The sequence below is a fragment of the Nelumbo nucifera genome, chromosome 7 (genome assembly GCF_055504915.1).
Source record: "Nelumbo nucifera cultivar China Antique chromosome 7, China Antique-T2T, whole genome shotgun sequence".
Classification (NCBI taxonomy): domain Eukaryota; kingdom Viridiplantae; phylum Streptophyta; class Magnoliopsida; order Proteales; family Nelumbonaceae; genus Nelumbo; species Nelumbo nucifera.
The window spans coordinates 38,214,602-38,231,349 of NC_142655.1; the positions used below are offsets into that span (position 1 = coordinate 38,214,602).

Sequence of the window (16,748 nt, forward strand, 5' to 3'; positions counted from 1 at the left end):
TGTCAAAATAATTAAAAATAAAAAACAATGAAAAAAGAAAACATAAATGAGTCCCAACTCCCAACATGTTTAGGTTTTCCTTTTTCATTGTTTTTATTTTTAATTATTTTGATTAAGATAATAAAATAATAGATAATTTCTGTCTAACATAATAAAAACGTTTGGATGAAATGCACATTAACTAGGACATGTGTCACACAACTATTACATGTTCACCCATTGTGCTTACCTAACATGCCTACTACATCCAGATCCCTAATGAGTGTTTCACTAGCTCTTGTAAAAAGTAATGAAGGTATTTTTGGGTCAGTTAGGTTTTAACAAAAAAATTACATGAAAAGAAAATAGGGAAAATTTAGTGAGGCATTTTAGTAACTTAATGCTTTTCGTTATCTGATTTAACAACCGAGAGGTATTTGTCGCAATTTAAAAAATTTAAGGGTGTTTGTCACAAATTATAAGAGGTCTTTGTCATTGACTCCATACTACAGGGGAATTTTTGTAATTTACCGAAAATTTTCAAGGGGTAATTGCCACTGCCCAAAGTAGTTCATCTAAAGTATAAAATGCAAAACGTCATCGATTTCGTTGGTTGCACCCGTGATCCTTGACCCCGTTCCCCCGTTAAGATTCTCCACACTGAATTAGGTGAAGACAAAAATAAAAAAAAGAATCAAAGAAAGCTCTGCCAAACTCGTCACTAAAACAGCTGCGATGCTTGGACTCTTTCCCTAGATTGAATCGAGTGTAATATCTATCCATAAAAAATCGAGTGTTCGAACTTTATTCGATTAAATGGCATCTCCCCTTCTCAGAAGGTCGCTAGGTGGACTTCGGGCGATTCGTTCTTCGATTGCTTATTCACAGAAGCCACAAATATACAGTTCTTTTGTTAATGTAAGTGTTCGAATCTCTGTTTCCAATCCTTGAAAGCATGTATTCGTTTATGGATATGTAGCATAAAATTGGTTGGTTTTGATTCTTATCATCGATTGAGCCTCTATAATGGGCTTCTGCATTACTACCTCTTCATGATTGGTTACACTCGAATGATCGATTTCTCTGCGTTGGGTTTCATGATTTCTGGTTATTACCTTTTTTTTTACACTTTGTACGATGGTTCGACAATGCAAATTCTTTTGGTCCGTGGTTTTGTTCCGAAATTATTTTCTTTTTAGCATTCTGTGATTCTTTGCTAACGCGTTTATTTTTATTTTATTTAACTTGATCATAGTGTTTATTTACATAGATAAATGAATTTTGAGAATGCCTTTTACTTTCTAGGATTGATGTCTTTTCCCCGCCACCGCTTAATGATTGCCTTTAAGAATTCTACTGATTCTGGACTGTCCTTGTTTGCCCAAACCTTTTTTTTGTCTTTTTCCTTGTTTTGGCTGAGCTCTTATAATGTTGCTTTTTTTCCCCTCTAGAGGAACGCATTTTGCAGACAGGTTGACATTTCTTCTTTGTTGCCAAATATTGGTTTGGCTCGTTGTGCAATGGCTTCTTCAATATCTGGATCAAAAGCTGCATTCTCAACTCAATCTGTGTCTACTAAGGAACCTGTTGTTTCTGTTGATTGGCTTCATGCTAACCTCAGGGTGCCTGATGTTAAGGTGCTTTCTTGTTGCAACTGTATCTATATCTTCCTTTTTCATTTTCAAATTTGGTTAATGAATCTTTTCACTTGTTAGAAAAATTCTCTGCATTGTTTATGGGCAAGTGGTTAGTTTTGTTCAATCATCTTCAAGGGTTAATTCTTTTTCAGAGTAATATGAATTTCTCTCTTCTTGCTTTTGGCAACAAAGTCAGCAAAAGAAGGGCATGGGCAAATACATAAGGTATTTAAAATGCAATATATACATGTATGTGTGTGAATATGTATAGTAGTTAAGCCCTCTGTGTGCCTTGCACATTGAAGGTAAATCTTTTTTATTTATTAAAACTTCTGCACAAAATCATAGGTTCACAACTATCCACTACAAAAGGTGAATCAAGGAGTGAACGTTTAGAATCCAAAGTTTATTTATTTTTTGATAAATGAGTTTTAGAATCCAAAGATTCAAGAGATGGGAATATGAAACAATAATTTATTACTAATATATGTACTTAATGTAATTTTTACTTGAAGGAAAATAATCATTGAGGAGAATCAATAATTATATTGTTGAATTGGATGTGCAAAGTTGTCCTTGAAAAATTGGGATTTAGTTGCACAGTGCCATTTTTTATAGGTAAAAGACCATTACCCAATGTTGGTCCAAGCTATCTGGTGTCTTGGGAGGGGTGAACTGGATACGATGCTAACCTTTGGCTTTTTTCTTTCTGCACAAAATTGCCATTCTCAGAATTGAATCCGTGTTCTCACACTTTTCAGCTGTTTCACTTGGTCAAACAACCAAAAGATTCTGAGTTTGATACTCCTGGATACAGTTGTAGTTTTCTTAGATCGAATATTGCTCTGTCAGAATTACTGCAAGAAATGATCTACAATCAAGTGTTGAATCATAAGCCGGCCATCCTAAGATCTCTCTCTCTCTTACAGCCTTAGACATTTCAAATTTGAAAATATGAGGAAGTTGGGTGATCAATTCATCCTGATGGTTGAGGAGAAATAGCATTTGATTATATACTTCCACCTGTAGTTGGCTTGAGAGGCAGGTTGTTTCAAACTAAGGACCAACCTGTGGCTGGGTTTTGTTTGGAGAGACAAGGTTGCTTAGGTCCTGCCACTCCAAATCAGAGCTTTTGATTGGGAAGTTTTGCACAAGAAAATAAATACCTGTGAGATGCTGTGATTAATGCAAAAAAAGGTATGTTCCCTGACATGTTATCTTGTGAAGGGATGATCCGTGGCAAATGAATAAATCATCTTTTTATCTCTTGAATTTATGTTTCCGAGGCTTAGGGGCATCCCCTTTCTTAGATATCTCCATTCTTTTTGAGGCCAAGTTCTTTTCTCCTCCTACCATAAGATGGAAATCTCATGGAGATGTATCTATGCTGCAGTTGTTTGTAGCATGTAGGAAGATTTTGATTGGGAAATCTTGCACAAAGAAAATAAATACTTGTGAAATGTTTCAATCAATGCAGCATTTCTCATTGTGTGTGGGAATTATTATTTGCTCTTTTTGACTACAGGTGGTCCCTGTGCAGTGACATGGAAAACCCATTTAAGACCTCACTCTTTAATCCAAGAAGAAGGGTTTTAAGGTTTTGTGGAGGTGTACAAGAGCTGCCATCCTATGGACTCTGTAGGAAGAGAGAAATGTGAGAATTTTCAATGAAAAGCGAAGACTTAAGGAGGCAGCTATTAGGACTGGTCTATCAAGAATGGTGAATTGGATTAAAACCCTTGAATTGTTTGCACCTTTTCCAAAAATGATATAATTAGAGGGTGTCGGGTTATAGCAAATTCTTCCATGTCAAGGGTTGTTAATCCAAGGGAGTGGACTTCTTCTATGTTGAACCAAATTAAGTTCAGTTTTGATGTTCGTAGCCTTGGAAATCCTGGTCCAGTAGCAATAGGAGGATGCTTTAGAGACAGTGTAGGTTTCATTTTATTGATTTTCTCAGGGCTGATAGGTGTGTGTAACTCTCCAAGGGCAGAATTGCTTGCTGCACTTCAGAGCCTAGAATTGGGAAGAGCTTGAATGTACAGAACGTAGTGGTTGAAAGGGAGTCAAAGACAGTAGTGAAATGGCTAAATAATGACAGCACTTCAGAGCCTAAGCTTTGTATTGTACACAACATTCTTTGATCATATTCAATAAAATTTCACTGTTACTTATCAGGGAAAAAAAGTTTCAATTGATTCAAAAAGATTGGGTTTTGCCTCTTCATATGTGCATCTTGGGAAGGGGCGGTTAGTGGTGAATATATTTTTTGATCATTAAGTACTCAAATTTTATATTAGTTGTAGAAAAGATGATGGACAACATTTCAATGGTTTTGAACTGAGTACAACCAATATGGTGCACCAACCAACAAGTGCTACTCAATTAAACAACAAGAAGGGAAACACTAAAACAAACAAACTCAGATCTCCTCATCAAAATAATCTTCCTTCCCTCCTTCCTCTTTAATAAAAGAAGAATTTATTAAAGAAAAAAGGGAAACTGAGTACAACCAATATGGTACTAAGATAGCACCAACCAACAAGTGCAAAACAAGCATACTCAATTAAACAACAAGAAGGGAAACACTAAAACAAACAAACTCAGATCTCCTCATCAAAATAATCTTCCTTCCCTCCTTCCTCATTCCAAGTTTCTCCCCCTTCCTCAACTCTGGTCTTCTTAAGACTCTCGTCCCTCTTATTTTCTCGTAGTCTTCTAAAGGACTTCTCGAAAAAGCCTCACCTCCCAAGAAGAAAAGACCCAAAGACTTGCCAACCTCTACCTCCCTGTCAACAAGCACATGTAGATCAACTCTTCCTTGTTGCTCCTCCTCCCCTTTTGATCCCCCCCCCCTAAGAGTATTCAAAGGTAAATCAGGGCTTCTTTCAGGATTCTACACCTTCCAACCTTCCCAAATGTAGCCTCAAGCCTTGTACTTCTGGGTTTAATTCTTTTTCTTTTGCACAATTTTTTAAATTTGTTAGTCAGGCCTGCCCCCACAAGGCCATCTTTCAGACACGAGAACACTTTAGTAACATGCACTAAATGGGTTTTATTTGCAGCCCTTGATTTTTTTCAGATTTCCTAATGAAGCATCAAACTCAGAATTTTTGAATTCCTTCCTTCTACGCCCTAAATCTACACCCAGCTTTCCAACCAGCAACTTCTGCAACCAGAGTATTCCCACCATCTTCATAAAAAATGTGCTGTGGCTCAAACAAAAGCCACACTATATCTGTGCTGCACCTGCCCCATCCTCCTTGTCTTCTTTGGCCTTACCCTTCCTAGTTCTCACCTCCCCCTCCACAACCAAGACCACTCCATTTCCAAAGCAAACCACGGCCCCCTTCTCCACCCCTGAAAGAAACCAACTCTCATTCCACATACTTTGTCCCTATGTGCCTGAACTGGGGCACCAAGAGAAGATACACAACCACATTGGGGTTCTGACTCCTGTGGCAGAACTGTGACTTCATCTTCCTGTGGCTCACCATTGAAGAACCGAACTAAGCATCCTGCTGGCTGGTCGAAAACATGGGCTTGAACATGAGAAGATTCACCAGGATCATTAGCACCATTTGAAGCAACACTCCTAAGATTTGAGCTAGCAAACTTCGTAATCACCCAGACCCATTTTTCATTCCTTCTTTTTCGAATGTTACATACGACCTTTCCCCTTATCGAGATGCCTCTCACCTTAAAACCAGAAAAAAGACTTAACTCTGAGCCTACTCTTCTTATGCCCCCTTATCTTATCTGCTCTAGAAACAAATCTGGAAGTTAAGATATTCTTATCAAAATGGTGGTTCCCACTCAACTGTTTAAATCCATCGAGAGCCGGGGAAGACTTTTCATCTCCCTGTCTTGAAAGATCCCCATTAGGCTCTTCAACTCCCTCCCTTCTCTCAAGGTTCTCCGCCCCGTGTCCTTCATTAAATAAAACCACCTCATCCCTCTAGCTGAAATTACCTTTCTACCCCCAAACGCCCCTGCCCATCGTCTTCCACCTCTGGATATCTCTTTGTCTTCCTTCTATGCTCTCATCTTTGTAAAATATGTATAGTTCCTGTTTTTTCTAATAGAAATGATATTTCATGTTTCTGAATTCTGATAAAAAAATGAAATTTGTTTTAAATCCATATCCATACAATTGATTACAAGATACCCTATGCCTATTGGATCAGTCACTTTGAGAGAACATGGTAACTAACTTGAACTCTGATACCGACTGATGTAGGATTGATGAATGATTGAATGCCTTTTGATGATAAAACTTATGGTTGTTGATGACTGTAATGGGTTCTTGAAGGATAAGAAGAGAAATAGTGAGAGAAAGAAGAGAAAGGAAACCTAGAATCACTCGAAGGCATGGGAATCACTCACCATAGGTAGCATAGTCTGTAGGAACTAAATTGAACTTCATTGATCTTTGTGTAAAACGTTCATACATATTAATAGATTATTATAAGATTCTAGTAGGATTCATAAATAGAAACCTACTAAATTGCCACTATACTATTGCAATTCAAAGACACTTTTCTTTTTGGTAGAACCAATAACCCTACTTATTTAATGACTGAAATGTTTAACATAAACCAACTAGAAGACAAATCAAACTAATAGACTAGGCCCCACAGGCCCATGTTAAAATGACCAAAATATCTTAACTAGATATATCAAACTAATATATTAGGCTCCACAGGCTCATGTTAAAATGACCAAAATACCCTACTGTCCAAAAATACAGGAATACAAAATTTCAGAAAACTCCAAGCTTGACTCTTCAGTTCCTGCATCAAAGCTATTGTTATTGTATTAAGTATTATTATGACCTAGCCATGAAAATACATATGCTTCTATTTACTTTCTTCAGCTTCTGATGTTTGGTTTGTTACATTAAGGTGTTAGATGCTTCCTGGTACATGCCAGATGAGCAGAGGAATCCATTTCAAGAATACCAGGTACTGATGTTGATTTCGTATTGACTTTTGATTTTTTTTTAAGGGTTAATTACTTATATATACCCTGTATGTTTGAGAAGCTACTTATATATACCCTGAACTTTCAAAACCAACTTAAACATGCCTTTTTGGATGGCCCCACATAACATAAATAGGCTCTCCAATAAAACGCTTAGGACCTTTGTAGCCATCATTAAAATTTTTGATAATTCCAAGTTTATCCTTCTATTTTGAAAGCACTGTTGATCTTCTACTTCAAATTTCTGAACCGAAACCCTAGACTGATCTTTCTACTCTTCTACTCCACAAATTTAAGTTATTGACCATTTTTTTCAAGGCTGCCATTTAAGTATTATGTATTTTGCATTGTTTCGTTGTATTAGCTATAGCATTCTCCAGTATATTGTATTATTGTTTTACCTGTTCAGGTTCAACTTGTGGCATTGACTTTAGTGTTTATTATTTTATACAGGTTGCACACATTCCTGGTGCTTTATTCTTTGATGTAGATGGAATATCAGATCAAACTACAAATGTGAGATTTTTTCCCTTGGCATATATCACATGTTTTCCACATTTATACAGAGGTTCTAATATATCTTACTAAAGTAAAAAAGAGTGGTGATTAGGACATGTCCTGCTTTTGTAAATGGAGCACATCCCTTGTGAAAAGACAAAAGGTACCCCTATTAATCCCTTGTGGAAAGAAAATACCCCTATTAAAATTAGCACTAGGGTATTCCTGTCTGTTGAAAACTTGAAATAAGGAATTTTGCCTATATACTTTGGATATGCCTGGTTTATCAACAATGGGATCTCCTCCAATCACCATGTAAAGAATTTTGATTACCTTTTAAACAGAGAGATTTGCCTTTTGTATGTTGTAACTAATCATAAAAAGAAAAAAAGAAGAGTTGTACATTATTCTTAATTCTTCAAATTCATAATTATTGTGAACTAAGTGTCTTTGCATAGTTTATATTTTATTTAAATAAAACACCCTATTTACAATTATAAACAAATCCTCTTTACTCAAGCTAGTGGTTGGAGTTCAGCAATTTAAACTGGCTTATCAAATGACCCCCCAAAAATTAAATCATATTCTTATAACAAAGACCATGAGAGACCCAGCATCTGTGGGTGCTAGGGAAAAGGCCCTTGTTTTGATGTTCAATGTTGAAAAGAGTAGACTCTCTGGTATATTCAGAATTCAGAAAGCCCCAAGAAGATGAATTAGTTAAATTTATTATTGTTCCTGAGACGAAGATGGAAAGGTTCGTGGAGGCTGCAAGATGGAGGAAAGCTTTGATGATCGAAGCTAAGGACTCTATCTTTGAAGAAATCATGATTAAAGGGTTGTCAAGCTTGAAGATTAGGGAGGCTAAGAAAGCTATGGTTCAGCTGGAAGGTTTCGAAGGGATTGAATGGCTGAAGAAGTTTGTAATGGGAGCAAGTTCTAAAGGTAAACAACTAAATAAGGAGTTTGACTTAGAAGAAAGAAAGAGGTATGTGCTGGAATTTAAAAAGAATGCCAAAGATTTCTACAAGGGGGATTTTCTGTGGCAGGTGTCTATTGCTAGAGCAATTGCATGGTGCTTTTCATCTCAGCATACACCTGCTCTAGGCAACCGAACCGATCTTCAAAGTCATAAACCTTGTGGGACAAAAACTCAATATGAGCTCGACTGCTCTTCTTGAATTATTTCTTTAGGGTTCACCTCCATTTTGACATTGGCGTGTGGCTCCTCTGGGATTGGGGAAAGGTTGATCCTTCTGGGAACCATCTTTGCGATCAAGGACTTAACCAAAGATTCTAATGTAAGCTGGGTGGTAAGGCAGCAAAGAGATGGTCTCCTTGAAAGGTGAAGATGATTGAGGATTGGTGCGGGGGAGAAAGAGAATTGCTGGAGAACAGGGAATGGAAAGGTTGTGGAAGCTTGTAGGTTGGGGATCTAGAGACAACTCTCGTGTGTGGGTTCTTGTGTTTCTCCTTTTTATAGAGGAGATTCCAAAGTCATAAGGAGAAACGTCCAAATTAGGACATTTCCTTGATAAGGAAGAGGATCGGGATTCTCCGGTTCTAATTGGGAAAGCCATATTGGGGTTTCGCTATGTGTTTAGTGGGAATCTTCTGGGACTACGATTTCTCCTCCCTTAGGATTCTCACATGGTACGTTTTGGCTACAGAGCCTTGATGGGTTTTTTGCCATGTGACAAGGACAAAGTTCTTCTGGAAGCGTTGACCTGTCTAAGCAACATGGCAGTCACGATGGGGTGAGCCATTCGTAGCCAATCGCAGAGAGTAGGGGAATATGCTTCGTCTGGCTTTGTCCGGCTATTGGGTGAGGGTGACTTGCATTTGCTTCTTGGGTCGTCTATCGGCCATCCAGAGGGTCTCTAGTGACTCATTATTTTTATGTTACTGGTCGTCATGCTACTTATCACAGATGCTTTATCATTGTATCTTGTACCATTACAATCCTCACTGCAACTTGGATTCCCTGTGTGCTTGTAGTTCAAGGTTCTTATCACAACCTCTACGATACTAGGCTACATGTACTTACACTCACAACACCTTAGAAGGCAATTTTTGGCACTTTTCCTAAATTTCTCAAGTTTGTAAGGTATGATGTTTGCTTTGGCAATTCTGTTCTTTTTTGGGAAGATGTTTGTGGGTACTCAACCTCTAAAAGACCGCTTCCCCTCGCTTTATTTTGTCTCCCTCTTTAAAAAGGAGCTTGTTTCAAGGTTCCTTTCTCCCTTGGTTCTCCTATTGACTTTAAATTGTGACTTTGGGTTTCGTAGAGGTTTAAGGGACCGGATGATGAAATATGCTTGTGTTCATAGTTGTCAAGGCACCCTTGGAGGCTCGCCTCGCCCAGTCGCAAAGTAGTTTTGCATGCTGTGTAATAAAATACTTTTATATTATTTTTTTGAGATTATAATTATAAAATAGACATTATTAAAGAAAAATATTCATTTTTTGTGTTTATAAACTAATTTCTTTTTATTATTTTCTTATTTGTTAGGGTTTAATCAACACAAACATTGCTAACTGCTGTATTGAACCCTCAATGACTTCAAAATCTGAACCAATAAGTAAGGGAAGAACTTAAAATTTTGTCTAATCAACACATTTCTTCATCTTTTCCTTCTTCCACCTTTTCTTTTCTTCTTTTCCTATAACAAAAATAGGGGTTCAGCCCCTATATTTTTTGAATTTTCTTTCCTTTCTTCTTTTTCTTCTCATAAATATGTTGATTTTCTAGACTTAAAACATGAAGTTTATAATTTTCTTATGAAAATTGTGGATAGTTATTAAAGAAAGTTGGTTATGGAACTTAGGAAACTACCCTAGGATATGTGATTTTTACTTAAAAAAAATCCATTGCCTAGGCGACAAGGCGCCCCCCTGTCGCCTAGCCTCGCCTTGGCACATTGAAAACTATGCTTGCGTCTCTAAGCTTTTATTTCTTCTTGATTCTGTTTGTTTGGACCCCTGTAAACCTGATAGAAGAATTTGGACTTTAACTATTAGTGGCTCATTCATTTGTGTCTCCTTCAAGTCCCCTTGTTCTACTCCTTCCCCTTAGATGTTCCTCATTAAAGAAATTTGGTGAAGGTCTATGCCCCCTAAAATAGTTGTTTGGGAAGTCTATTATGGTAAGATCAATACTCTGGATAAGCTGCAAACTGGTGTATTTTGTGTAAAGTGCAGAGTGGGGACTGCCACCACTTGTTGCTATTTTGTTCCTTTGTTGCTGATATTTGGAATTGGGTTTTTATGTTGTTTGGGTGTAGGTGGAATTTTCCCTCTAAAGTAAATTTGCTCTTTGATCATCTACTTTTGGGTTGTGAATGAAGAGAGGGAAACTAATGTGGAAGTGTATTAGGGGAGGCTTGTTGAAGTAAAGGAGTGCATATTGACAAGGGAATTTTTTTTTTTTGGCTGAAAACTTCGGACCCTTTTATGAATTATTCTTATGATGATTTTCGGAAAAGTTGGGCAGAGATGGCTTTCACAGCCTCCAAAAAGAATAGATTACAAGCAGAAAAGGGACCCCCTATGGAGGGAGTTGTAAAGTTGTACTTTGATGGGAGTAATCAAGGTAATCCAGGACCTTTGGGTATAGGAGGGATTTTGAGAGATAAGGATAGCAACATTCTATCCTTATTTTCAGGCCCAATGGAAATTGGTGATTCTACAAGGGCTGTGATACTGGCCACGGTGCAAGTAATACAGGTTGCCAACCAACTTGGAGTGGAGAACTTGATAGTTGAGGGGGACTCTAAGGTGGTAGTGAGTTGGTTGTCAGATCTAGAAACAGTTTTCTGGGGCTACAGGGATCTTCTCAAGAAAGCTAATTGGCTTACAAATAATATGCCAATCAGATTTCAGTGGATTAGCAGATCAGCAAATGCCATGGCTGATTCTTTGGCTAAACAAGGGGCTTCTAGGGTTGAACTGTTTTGGGCTACCTTATAATTGTATTCTGTCAAGAGTGTGGTTATGTTGGGATCGCACATCACATCCCTATTGGGATGGCTTGTCTTGTAAATCTCGATGTAATCCCTTCACTTTTTTAATAAAACTCTACCATTTATAAAAAAAAGGAGTGTGGTTATGTTCTCATTTCTGAGGGGAGGTAACATCTCGTGGCTCCTCTTAGGGTGACTGTATACTTTCTTCTCTTATTAATAAAATTGCTAGGGCTCCAAGTCGGGCTGGGTTAGGTCAGGTTGAGGCCAACCCTAGACCAACCCGACCTTCAACTTGACCTACCCAACCCTAACCCTAACCCTAACTAAATTCCTTCAACCCTAACCCAACCCAGCCCAACCCGAAGTTGAGCTGGGCTCGGGTTGGGCCCAACCCTACCTTCTTCCATCCCTTGAAATCTCATAGAACTTCTTAATCTCAGATCTTAACTCAACTTTCACTACATATATTAATCCTATGTTTTATTAGTATTTGTTTGTTGTTTTTATTGGTTTTTTAAGTACAAAATTAAGAAAAAAAGTGTTTGAAATGACTATAGTTTATTATGAGTTATGACTTATAATAGATCTTTTATGGACAGTAAGCTATGGGTGGAAAACAACAGAGAGGAGATAAAGAATGAAATATTCAAAAACCATAAAATATGTTATTAAGGTTTTAGTATTTCTAATTAGGATTAAGTGAAGTGATTCTTTTAAAAGAAATAAATGATGGTATGTGGTGGGGGCTATACAACTATCATGCATCTAAATAAATCAATGTATGATATATCATATATATAATATATTTATATATGATATGTACTATAGAGTCAGGTTGCCCGAGGGGTTAACCCTAACCCAACCCGAAGTAAAGTCGGGTTCATAAATTTCAACCCTAACCCTAACCCGAGCATCAACCCGACTCAACCTAACCCAGCCCAAGTTGCAGCCTTAAAAATTGCCATTCATTTATAAAAATAAATCATATAGTGTGCATGCGAGTAGGGGGTTCCATCTCCTTAAATTATCCCTATTCTATTAGTATGCTGTTGGTGTATACAATTGTGGTCTTTTTCACAATACCATCTCTGTATTTCCCTAATTTAATGATATAAGAATTGTGCTGAGCTGTCTTTAATTTAAATAATTTGGATCAGTTGCCACATATGTTGCCATTGGAAGAAGCTTTTGCTGCTGCAGTTTCTGCACTGGATATTCAGAATGAAGATGGGGTGGTTGTTTATGATGGAAAGGGAATTTTCAGTGCAGCTCGTGTTTGGTGGTAAGAGTAGGCTTCAGAGTAACAGTAAAAAAATGCTAAAATAACAGATTTCCTTTTATAGCTAAAATAGCATTTAATTGATTTAAAATAGCATTTAATTAAATTGCAAGGATGTTTCGAGTGTTTGGGCATGATAGAGTTTGGGTGTTGGATGGAGGATTGCCACAATGGCGTGCTTCAGGATATGATGTTGAATCTAGTGCTTCTGGAGATGCTATTTTAAAAGCTAGTGCTGCTAGAGAAGCAATAGAGAAGGTTTATCAGGGAAAAATGGTATGGTTGCTTATTCATGCATGTAGATGCAATGTTTTGTATTGTTCTTCGTCTGTTATCTGTTCTATTAAATATTAGATATGCATCATTTTTATCCTCATTTCTATACAATGTAGGTGTTGGTTTCTGGACTAGTTTCTATGATTTTTTGTCTCTTAACATTTTATGCTTTATTTTTTTTGATAATAAATAAACAAGAAAAATTTTTATTAAAAAAGAGAGATTACATCAAGGTGATGAGGAACCACTAGAATCAAACAAAGTACACTAAGCAAGCAGGAAACACTATTACATCAACAACCAAAAGCATACTCAGACAGTTCAAACTCGGGTAGGACTAAAACCCAGTCCCTTGGTCTTTTCCCACTCAAGAACACAATTTGTTCCCTGGTTTTTGATTATCCACCAAAGATTTCTATTTCTTTCCTTCCAAAATTCCCAGCAGATTGCTAAAGGAATGCAGCTCCATACAATACCATAAAGGCTGTAAAAGTATCCCCTCATATATTTAGAAAAGTAACATCCAGCAAACAAATGCATCACATTCTCCCCATCAGCCATGAAAGAAAGCATCTACATGCCAATTGAAAACCTCTATTCTTTATTATGATCTTGAGTCAGAATACTAAAAGAAAGATTTCCAGCTAGTAAACTTAGCAAGAAAAAGATTGATCTGGCCTTTCAAGGTTTTAAGGCTAATGGTGAGACCTGATATCATTTACTAATCTCCTGCCCATTTGTTGCTTGCATTTGGGAAAGATTCTTGTCTCTCTTTGGTTGCAGGGGGACAGTGCCTTCAAATATGGCAATGTTGTTCTGTATAGAAACCTTCACATGGTCAAGAAGAGAGAGAGTTCTGTGGAGATGCACAAGATCAGCAATAGTGTGGACAATATGGGAAGAAAGAATACAATGATATTCTGTAAAATGATAAAAGAAGTATTAATACACATTTTTAGACTATTATCTTATTCCCAACTATCACATAAAGCCAAGAAACTAAGATCAATAACAAATTAGTAAACAATGAAGTTGTCCTACAGACTTCAATAGTGAACAATTAACACTTAAAAGTGCATAATTTATTATATAAATAAAAACTAAGGTTTAACATCACATCCAAACCATCACACAAAGCCAAAAAACTAAGATTGATAATAAAATGATAAACAATTGAAATGATCCTACAAGCTTCAAGAATTAACGGTTTACAGTTAAACTACATGATCTATTACATAAACAAAAACTAAAATTAAAATCACATTCAAAAAGAACTTCTAGGTGGCTCAAGGTGGTCATCATCTCCATTGCTAACTCATCATACTATGATACCATCTCCTGTACTCCACAAAGCATTGGTTGTTTTCTTGGTCAATTCTTTGAGAAACTCCTATTTGGGGTATTTTCCATATCCATATCCATGTTCATATCTATACAGTCCAGGGATACTAGCATATAAAGGTGTTAAGTGAAAGCATTGATGATAATATAAGCAAGTTATGATTTTACTTCAAAGGAAAACTAATTGGTTTACATGAAGAAAAGAAAACTACCACCCCCATACAAATTGAAGGAGAACATGCGAACAATAAGAGCTATATAACTTCTGCAAACAAAAAGAACCTCAACTGAGAATTGGTTGAACCTTGGTTGGGCCCGTATGGAGCATGGATTAAGCTTTAGTACTTAGAAAAAGGTTAAGCGTGGCTTGAATTTCTTGCAACTTTTCTGTTGGAATTCTATGGTTTTAAAAACGTTACTTTTCTTGTTTTTTTAAACAAAAAGATCCACATGGATTATTTGTATTCAATATTCCTTCTGTGTATACATATCTTCCCTGTAGCAGTTGTTGGCTTCTTCTTACTAATTTCAATAATGAGATTATTCTCATATTTCTTTTGACAGCATAAAAAGTAATTTTAACAGCATGAAAAAAAGAGTAATTCTAAGTTTTTGTATTGGTAAAGTTTCTTGTACATGGGGCATCTCCTTGAACTCCTATAGTGTGGCCAAGATTTAGAGTCAACACTATGGTCAGTCTTATTATTATTATTATTATTATTTTTATTATTATTATTATTATATATATATTTTTTTTTCAAAGAAGGTTTTGTTGTAGTATCTTCAATCAAAGCAAGGTGTGGCACACGTCTACTATGGCAATGGGTTAAATTGTATATAGACTAATTTGAAATATGCTAGGTGCTGAAACATTCTGTGTTCTGAAATTCAATCAAAGATGTTTTTTGGATCAATGCCAAAAACAATTTTATTAATGAACAATTAAGTACAATGAAAAGGGGGAGAGATAAACTCTCTTAGCTCTCCCTAAGGAAATATCCAGTTACAACATAGTCCAAAACAAATTGTTCCTTCCCACCCCTTGTTTAGCCAGTGCGTCAGCAAATGCATTGGCTTCTCTACTCACTGAATTGAGTGTCACCTCTACCCCTTGTAATTGCCCCATCACCTTCCTTTTTTCAATCAAAGATTGTAGGCCTGGATAGATCTATCTATTAATAGCAATCTAAAAAATTAACAGAAAATTGGATTTATTGCATAGAATACAAAACTGGAATTGTTTCCATGCTAATTCTGACAGAAAAAATAAAAAAAATCAGCCAATAACATGGGCCTTGCAAAAAGGACTGGACACCCACTAATATTGCTATCTATAGATATGAATGTCGATGTTCGATTGAAATCCTGAAGATTTTACATTTTCCTCAAAAAAAAAAAAAAGAAATCCTGAAGATTTTAATGAAAAGACCAACTATGATTATGATATGCTTAAATTTTGTGAAACTAAAAGAGATGCATGTGTCAAGCTGGAGACTAAAATAATGGACTGGACCAATAGTTAGGTTTGAAGATGGTCTAAAAAGGTTAGAAGTCATGTTGGCTTTCTTGGGCATGGGTAAAACAAACCTAACCATGTGTCAATGCACTAACTGCTTGATCCCCCTCCCTTATTTATAGGTCAATAATAATCACATGAAGACAAAGAAAGAAGAAATCAAATCAATTAATTTACCATGCTTAGGGTCGTCACAGAGGCATGGGGTCTATAGATGTGGGGGGTATGGGATTTGTAGTGGTTAATGGGACTCTTGTGAAAAGCAGGTTATTGGGCGCTTGGGATTCACAAATGTCTAATAGAAAGAAGGTCCATAGAAGGGGGTACTAGGGGTCTCACTAGTGGAAAATCTCAAAAGGGTTTGGGTTTCATAAGTTGGGGCTTGCACAGGTCTCGACTCTCGGGTCTCATAAATAACATGAGGTCATTGCGAGGTCCAGCTGGGACACAAGGTCTTGTTAGGAGAAATCCTGGAAGGAAATCATTTATTTGGCTTGCTTCTCACCAACAAGACAACCGCAAGAGGAAATCACTCAAAGAACAGAGGCCATGATGTCACACAGTTATGCAGTTAGTGTACAAACAGCACTCACTGCAAGGCCTTGGGGCTACAAGGCCACAAGACCGCCCCGTAGGTGGGATTGATGGGTATTAGGGTTACAGGGTTGTGAGACTGTGGGATTACCTCACAGATGAGATCACTTCATGATATGGGATCACTCAAGAGTCCAAAGTATTTGTTTTTTTTTTGAAGCAAATTCTAGATTGCAAACTACAGACTGCCAAGGAGATTGCAGGATTGCAGGGAAACTAGGATTATAGGATTTTAACTGGAATTCACAGAGGCGGCTAAGAAAACCACTAGAGATCAAAGTTCTGAAACACAAATTGAATGTGCATGCCACTGCAAAACAAAACACATTACTTTGCACAAACCCAGTGTTTTAAAAGCGCAAGGCGCAAGGTGAGGTGCGTGCCTTTTAAGCAAGGTGCAAAAATAAAAAAATGCTAAAAAATCAAAAGAAAAATTGTCAGGAAAATAAAAAATGCAAAAAAAAATCAAAAAATTCTTAAACATAATATTAATAAAAATATAAACTTAAAATTTAAAATAAATGTTTTAAAAATCCTATTGTCTAAAATTAAAATACATAAACATAACATGTAAAGCATATTTAAATGAGAATTTAAAATTAAAATCAAACATATAAAACGTTTTCAAGCATGTAAAACCCACAATCTCTTTTTTTCTCAATTGCATCACTTTAAGTAGT

At 36.6% G+C, this 16,748-nt stretch overlaps 1 protein-coding gene across 1 annotated transcript in view; it reads left to right on the top strand.

Moving 5' to 3' along the window:
* The first annotated feature begins 484 nt into the window (after positions 1-484).
* Positions 485-16,748, top strand: part of LOC104587862 (thiosulfate/3-mercaptopyruvate sulfurtransferase 1, mitochondrial-like) — a 58,545-nt gene continuing 42,281 nt past the window's right edge. The window contains exons 1-6 of the mRNA XM_010245614.3: positions 485-897; positions 1,431-1,616; positions 6,521-6,580; positions 7,053-7,115; positions 12,220-12,344; positions 12,455-12,617. Coding sequence (XP_010243916.1) covers positions 796-897; positions 1,431-1,616; positions 6,521-6,580; positions 7,053-7,115; positions 12,220-12,344; positions 12,455-12,617 — 699 coding nt within the window. The 5' untranslated portion in view covers positions 485-795. The remainder of the gene's footprint in view (positions 898-1,430; positions 1,617-6,520; positions 6,581-7,052; positions 7,116-12,219; positions 12,345-12,454; positions 12,618-16,748) is intronic.